At 32.8% G+C, this 8,529-nt stretch overlaps 1 protein-coding gene across 5 annotated transcripts in view; it reads left to right on the plus strand.

Moving 5' to 3' along the window:
* The window catches only part of LOC143256025 (triple functional domain protein-like), a 79,914-nt gene extending 74,928 nt beyond the window's left edge, over positions 1 to 4,986 (plus strand). For 4 of the 5 annotated variants that reach the window (XM_076512595.1, XM_076512594.1, XM_076512598.1 and 1 more), the window contains 3 exons: positions 1,909 to 2,092; positions 3,128 to 3,173; positions 4,114 to 4,986. In XM_076512595.1, the coding sequence (XP_076368710.1) occupies positions 1,909 to 2,092; positions 3,128 to 3,173; positions 4,114 to 4,699 (816 nt within the window). In that variant the 3' untranslated portion in view covers positions 4,700 to 4,986. Of the gene's footprint in view, positions 1 to 1,908; positions 2,093 to 3,006; positions 3,174 to 4,113 lie in introns of those variants that run through there. The other variant, XM_076512597.1, reaches the window with a different exon arrangement.
* Positions 4,987 to 8,529: the final 3,543 nt, after the last annotated feature.

Consider the following 8,529-nt stretch of genomic DNA (forward strand, 5'->3'; position numbering starts at 1 on the left):
GTGATAATTTGGAATTCACAAAGTTCTGTATGTTGGGAAACAGCTTATTGTGTTGTTATACTGAGTAAAGTATAATATTTATTTTTATATTTTTAGTTAAAAATGAGGGTTTACAAACTAAAAGCTGGTGAAGCATTTGAATGAAACCAATAGACCCAAAATTTGAGATTAAAAATAACATGAACTACAATTTTTTTTTTTTTTTTTTTGCTTGTCTACTTTGTATTCAAAATCAAAAGTGTTGAAAAATAATTTTCAGATCTATCTTTTATTCTCTAAAGTCACTCCCCAAGAGTTCCTTTGTTAATATCAGAAATCATCTGTTAGACTGGACAATGAGACAAAAGATTTTCTGAAATTCTATTTATATATGTTGTATGATACTGTAACAATTTTAGTGTTTGATTGTCAATTTGGTGAAAAAAAAAATAGAAACATATATGCATAACATTTAAACAATTATACACACATACAGAAATCCACCATTTTAAAGTTGCATCCCTCTATTCTTAATGAAAAGCTTGTCAGATCAAATGATACATCACTCTGTACCTTTTACTGAGGGAAAGACAGTAACAAGTTTTAATATTGAATATAATCAACATGGTGAGCACTTACACAGTTTTAGGTACTTCTGCTGTTACTTTGGATAAAGTATTTTGTAATATGTATATGAAGGAAAAAAAAACCCTATAAAGAAGCCACTGCTTTTATATTACCCATCTCATTACCTTTGAGTCATGAAGAAGGCTATGGTTTTTAGCAAGTTAACGAGACTTTCATTTATTTGTTACAATCTCAGTGGTTTAGCAGATGTGATGGTAGATATTTGGGAGAATTTAAAATTTATTAAACAAATTGGTTAACAAAATTTTTATCATTCAAGAAAAACGAAAATGAACGAGGGTCAGGAAGAAAGTTTTGTATTCCAAATAGTTTTTATTAGTTGTAAGGTTAATATTATTAAGAATGGTATAAGAGAATCTGGTTTGCCGTATGAATGATATAAAATTTGGCTAAGTCGCATCTAGTGTAGTCATCATTTATCCAACTCCTCACTTGGTGCCAAATAAACAACTGTGTTGCATGTAGCCAAGGACTTCTTGAGAAATGTAGGGAAAAAGATGTAATTTACAGAATCTCTTGTGATACATTTAAGCAAACTATATTGGTGAAACTGAGAGTCCTATAAATGAATGTTACATTGAACGTCTACTTGCCACAATGATGTGGGAAGTGGACAGAAGGGCAATTAACGCGTTTTTATAATGAGGAAGAATTTAGTAAATTTGATCACCAAGTTGTCATTAAAATATAAAATAAATGCTGTGGTTTCCCTGACAGAAACTACAAGTGTGGTCCCTTCTCATCAGAGAATTTTTTTTTTTGATAAACAGTTCACACAAATAGCATTCTGACTATTACTGTGTTTATTGTGCCCAAGCTAGCCTGATGAATTCTGTATTGAGTGAAACATATTGACAATGGACATAATGTATGTAATGTACTCTTCTTGAAAAACAAACCCTAAAGAATTAACTAAAGAATGTAGTGGTAAAAATATAATAGATTTAATAGAACTGTCTTATAACAGATAGTTAATTATGATCATATTTTGTTAATTTAGGTTTTCCATAAAATATTGTTGCATCATGAACTTTGGTGTAAAGTTGTGCAGTCACATCTTTTGGTGACATAATTTTATATTCGTTTTTTTTTTTTTTTAATTTATAGTACAGTAATTTGTGTTTAGTAATTAAGTTAACTATAACAAATGTTCCTAATGAAGGTGTATAGTTGAAACGGTGAGTGAATAAAACACTTTGAAAGACCTTCTGGACTTCACTGTCATGTCATTTTTTCATGGTTTTACATTGTTTTTGAAAACAACAAAACCCATTATTTTAGGTCAACAAGATGTCTTTGGAGGAACAGGCAGATGATGAAAACAGTCTGAAGTTTCTTCTCAGATCTAAAGATCCCAATCAAGAGGGTTTATGCTTTGTTGTCCAAGGAATGTCGCAGGAAGATCGGGATGAGTGGGTTTCCAACATCCGAGCAATCCTGGACACCCAGTTAGATTTCTTAAGAGGTAATTTTTCTGTGATAGCCATTCTCTGAATTATTAGTTTAATGATATACTTAATAAAGTGTTTGTTTTTGGTATAAACCTAAACCATGTATTCTTATCTTCTAATGTAACTACAGTATTAATTTGCTTTGCTTGTTTTATTGAAACTTAATTTTTATGCCTTTGCATTACACTATTCTTATACTATTTGTTTTCCAGTTGGATTACCTGTCTGCTGGAAGAAAGCTATGCAAATTCATGATTAATGAAAAATTATCTTAGGACATGAAAAGTTGTTTCCCTATACATAATTGTAAAAATGCTCATAAAAAAAACAACTAAAATTTTGTTTGTGTCTCACATGAACATCCATCCAAACATGAAAAACAGGTAGGGAGGAGAAGTACACTTTGAACATGACAACCTCATAACTAAGCCTTTTGTAATGGAAATTGTACTGCAGAGCTATTGTGAAAATGCACAGCCATTAGATAGAACATGACCAACCTAGTATCTTGAACTATAGCAATGTATTGAAGCTTCAAATCGTTTTAATATAAGTATTCAGCCTCTTTATAATTGTACTTTTAGTTAAATACAAATTAGGTTGTAATGGTTATAAGGTGGTTTATTCTATGGAAATTTCAAAATTTAACCAGTGTTTTGTTCTTAAGTTATCTTGTGATAATGGTTATGATTTTATTAAAGATATTAATAAACCACATAAGCAAATAAAATCTGAATAAAATCGATCTAGCAATAGAAACCTTAGTTGACCTTATAATTGTACTTGAAAAATAAATTGGAGCATTAATACAATAATTGAAACTGAATGTATAAAGCTTGCTGGGACTTGTAATATTAACAAAGTATTTTGTAGTTTTAATTATAGAAGATAAATTGTAATTTATAAGAATTATTTGCATGTGCTAAAGCAATGGAGTGTTGCAGACCTGGATGACCCTTCAGTAATTCAATGCTGCTATATATGTACATACGACTAGAGGACTAGATATGAACAAATCTTTATTCCGTGCACTTGTTTTCTTCTTACAGCCTTACAGTCACCTATAGCTTATCAAAAGGAACTAACCAAAGACTTGTAAGTAAACAACATTTATTACTAAGGCTTCTTAATTTATTGATGTAAATGAAAAACCTGTTGCATTTACATGTGTATATGTATATATAAATCAGCATGCTAGTCATTGTTTGGTGTTTGAAAAAAAAAGTTTTAAAAGATGTGCAAAATAAACATTTCAGAATCAAACGGAGATTCCACGTTTAAAAAGAAAATGTCTGAAGATTTTGTATTTCATAATTTCCATACTTACTAAGATAGATTCAGGTGATTCTTCTAAAATTTTGTAGAGTATTCTGCATGTTGGTAATAACATTTTACAAACTGGATATGGATAGTCCATAAATTTGTGCTAATCCAACTCGGAAAAAAACAAAAAACATAGGACTCTAAGCATATACTAATCTTCTAGCCTAGTCAAATGCTACATGCTACATTTTGTAATGCTCAGCATTAAATATTTAAAAGAAAATGGTTTTCAACAACATTATTTATGAGCAAGTTTTATAACTAAGTTTTTTATTAGAAAGAAAATGTTTTAGTTTCAAATCAATTTGAAGAAATGTAAGCGATTGAGAAATTGTAAAATTTTATTCAAAGGTATGAAAAGGTCAAATTTGGAAAGCAAACTATAGACACGTGAAAAAATATTTTTAGAGACTTTTTATTTTCATGTCTATATCTAAGTAAAGCGTACTAGATGTACTATTTTATATTTCTAATACAGTAGAATATATGGCAGTGATATAAGTATTATTAATGAGATTATTGATTCAAACTAAATCAACAGTATATTTGTATGTCAGAGTAAATAAATATCAGGTTTTGAATAACACCTGGACCAAGATAAATCTACTGAAAACAGTTTTGGTATTAAAGTTGCTACGCATCAAGCCGTGTTCTTACTTTAGTGATAAGGGTGGAAGTACTTACCACAACTTTTTATTTTGTTGTCTTGCAGCTCTGAACTTGAACTTGGATCACTGTGGAACCCAGCATTACATAAAACGTTATCCCATCCTCCCTCATCTCAAAAACCATCAAAGAACTCGAAGGAAGTTTGCAGTGACTCTCTGTGGTTTCCAGGATTAGATAAAAAAAGCAAATCTATTGATGTAAGTTCTATGACAATAAGTAGAACTTTTGGTGATGAGAATCAAAATAATGATTTGGTGTCTTCCAGGCCCAAATCGTTACCAAGGTCTGAGGTTTGTAAAGAGGAGAAACAAAGTCCAGTGTATCTGGATGGCAAGCGAAAGCATTCTTTTCCATTAGAGAAACACCCAAGTACCCCACAACACAGCCCTCCTAAGAGCAAATGGAGCTTTTTTGAAGGATTTCGCAACCCACTTCGTCCAAAATCCAAATCAAATTTAATGGCAAGCAGTTTGCTCTGCACAAGTCAGAACTTAGATTCACCCTGTAATTCCAAAATGGGACTAGATCCTAGGAAAGGCAGTGGAATGAACCGTAGGTGGTCGGAAGTTTCTCCTTCACATATGTTAAGGCCCAGTTTTGTCTCCGACACATCCAATCCACAAAAGTAAAGCCTGTTCTTCTTCCTAAGTATTGACATTAATTGCTGTTTTACATGTTAAAAGAATGACATTAGTGATGTCTGAGGTTAAGTTGTTTGGGATACTTCCATATGAATGACTCGTTGGTGAAAGTGGCAGAAGCTAGCTTATGTAAATATAAAACTTAACGAAACAAGGTGAGTACTGTTAACTAAACATCGGACTGTATACAGGAAATAATGTACATACGTATATATAAATACATGTACGTATTCTGTAGTTTGTTTGCAAATTCATTTAATAAAAAAATTGTTTGATTTTTGCCTTTGTTTTCATTAAATGATTCAGTAATTCTTTTAACAAGAATGTTTGATGTAAGTAATAACAAATCCATTTAACTGAGATTTGAGATGAAAAAAGGCTTGTATGTTTAGGTAAGTAATGAGTTAAATGTAGAATAAAGAATGACGTTTTGATCAAGAACACACATACAATAAAATATTTACAGCAAATAACATGCAGTGTAAGGTCGTGGGATATTGTTTTTAATAAAGGTTTATATATATGGTCAAAGTGAAAGGTATTTATGTCTATGCTAAACTATATTTGATATGTTAACATGAATTAAGTAAACTGTGTGTGTGTGTGTGTGTGTGTTATAAAGGTTTTGGTTTTATAATTTATTTTGTGTCTGTGTAGACTAGTAAATTCTGTGTGTGTGGGTGTGTGTACATTTTTTTTTTTTTTTTAAAGGTTTGTAGTTTTATTTATTAATTTTGTATCTGTGTAGACCAGTAAACCTTGTTTGTGCTACATAAAAGGTTGTGGCTTAATAATTTATTGGGCCCATCATGAAAGGGTGATTATGTTTAGAGGAACGAGAGTTCGAACCAACGATCCTCAGATTGTGGGTGAAGCATTCTAACCATCTGGTTATGCCGGGTCGAAAAAAATATGGTAATCAACGCGACGGGAATGGGTATGTGGTATGGAACAAGCAACACTTAATATGGTATGTAGGGCGGTATGTGCACGTGACTCTGTAAAGTAGTGTCAAAACAAAAAAATAGGCACTACATAATCATGGTAAAAGAAGGTTAGAACTCATCAGAGAACGTGATAGAAAAAGTCTGAGTAAAGTTTTAGGGAGAATTTTGAAACCAGTAGCTCAAAGAGAAAGAAGGAAAGCACATTGAAAACAAATGTAAAACTAACAATAATCCGGAAAGATATATTTATGGTTAATTGCATTTTAATTAAATCGAGTTGCATACGTTAATAAGGTAGAGTTTTACCACAGATACAAGTCTTGGTGTGAAGGTAACACGCTTAGTACCGACGTATCTGTCTCGTGCCAAATTCCTCATCTGTCTATATTGCGCTGCTGTAAAGAAATGTATATATTTGGAGAGAGATATCAAAGCCTTTTCTGAGTACGAGTATCTGCATAGCAATTTAACAAAGAAATAGAACTGGCACGAGATAATCAGTATATCATCTCCTGACAAAACATTTTGACATCATTCAGTCATACACAGGACTGCCACCTACTATTCCCACATTTCACAGCCGAGTCGTTTATGAAGACCGTCCAAATGTATGATGTACAAAAAGGATCTCTTGGATTTAGCCAATCTTTTCATATTGTCTGTTTCTTAAGCATACCAGTTTTTGTTAATTTCAGTCATGTTCAATGCAGGAAAATTGAACATACTGAATTTAGCATTTAATTTATGAAATTGAGGTAGCGTTACTACTAGATTTTAGTCTTAACAAAACACATTTATTTCAATCATTTGGGAAGAGTATACTTCACAACTATCTTGCCGCTGTAAAAATCATAAACCACGAGAGCACTAGCTGCTTTCTTAGGTACAGTGGTGAAAGAATGAAAAATTTCAGAAAACAGTTTAAAAAAATACCTTGCAAGCGAGAAGAGAAAATTCGTTATAATGTTGACTGAGAAGTGAATCTACTTCAGTGACTACTGCAACGGTAAGTGGTTTGCTACTGATAACAATGCGGGTTTCTCATAAAGTGTGAAATTTAAATTTCGTAAACTCCAATTATTATAAGGAGTAACTATTAACAATTATGTGAGATGAGATTCCTGACTCCAAAAGATATGGCTACATCAGGATAAAACATGTCGGATGTCTAACATGTTTTATCTTGATGTACATGTATGAGATCTACAATTAACCCAACTAGCCTTTGCAAAAGTCCATTACAAATTGGATTTTGGCTTTAGGGAAGGATACATAATCATAGCTATCACTATGATTGACCTCGGCACAGCCAGGTGATTATGATACTCGACTCATAGTCCGAGTTTCGTGGGTTCGAAGCTTCGTCACACCAAACATGCCATTTCAGCCGTGGGCGCGTTATAAAGTGACGGTCAATCCCACTATTCGTTGGTAAAAGAGTAGCCCAAGAATTGGTGGTGGATGGTGCTGACTAGCTGCCTTCCCCTCTACTCTTACACTGCTAAATTAGGGACGGCTAGCGCAGATAGCCCTTGTGTAGCTTTGTGCGTAATTTAAAACAAACAAATTATTTATTTGGGTGTTACAGTACAAACTAACCCTTGGAATTTTCAATACTACATAAATTACTACAGGTAATTTTAAAGTCGAATGAATGATGTCATGAAATATTTACCTTCTCTCAACTAAAAACTGGATGCTGTATTGGCGCTTTGCTCAACTATATTACGGTTTTTAACAATATTGGTGAAAAGTTGATACCGGCGGTAGAAATTCAATAAAGAAAGATCAAGTAAATCAATTTGTAACAAATCATGCGCTCTGATAGTTTGTTCAATTTATAATTTTGGTCTGAAGTTATAGAAACAGGAATAAAACTATGATCTTTTACTTCAGTTATAAACGAGTTTGTAAAAAGAATGTAAATAATTATCGTGAATTAACACTCGTGTACAAGTTACGAAATCTATAATGCGGCATTTGAAGAAAGAACGAGTGAATGATTTGAAGACAGGATTACTTTTCAGGAATTTCAAGCTCGTTTTAAGAAAGGGAAAGTTACATTAGTCAATATTTATATACTAAAATTTTCAGATTTGTTTCCTTAAATTATTTTATCGAAATATTTTCTTTCCCTTTACATTTATTTGCTAGAATCGAATAATCTTGGGTCATACAATACTTCCAATTGCTTCTAACTTCATTACAGACCACATTGATTCTGTTGGATTCCTAATATGGAAAGGGCTCTCCATGACCAAGTGGCTAGGTCGCGGGTTCGAATCCCTGTCACACCAAACATGCTTGCTTTTCCAGGCGTGGGGGCGTTATAAAGTTATGGTCAATCCCCTTATTCTTGGTAAAAGAATAGGCGGTGGGTAGTGCTGACTAGCTACCTTCTCTCTAGTCTTTCATTGTTAAATTAGGGACTGTTAGCGCAAATAGCCCCCATGTGGTTTTGCGCGAAATTATAGAAAAACAAACCAAAGTGAAGGAGGGCTGAGTCTTCGAACTTGCAAGACTGAAAAATGGGTTTCAATACTCGTGGTGAGAACAGTTCAGATAGCCCATTGTGTAGGTTTGTGTTTAACTCAAACAAAGAAACAACTCTATCGGAAAATTGAACGAAGAACCAAAGATTTGACGACTAGTAAGTAAAATGGTTTGAACTTATCAGTTTCCCGGTAGGAGTTCGGTAAGTCTTCTGAGTTATAAAGCTAAAATCAGCGGTTCGATACAGCAGATGGTCTGATGTGGCTTTAGTATACACACACACACACACACACCTGAACTTTTTAAAAGCCTTTAATTGTTAGAGAAAGGTATTGCATCTTATCCAAGGGGTATCTGCAATGTTATTGTTATTATAAT

Source organism: Tachypleus tridentatus, chromosome 7, assembly GCF_004210375.1.
Source record: "Tachypleus tridentatus isolate NWPU-2018 chromosome 7, ASM421037v1, whole genome shotgun sequence".
Classification (NCBI taxonomy): domain Eukaryota; kingdom Metazoa; phylum Arthropoda; class Merostomata; order Xiphosura; family Limulidae; genus Tachypleus; species Tachypleus tridentatus.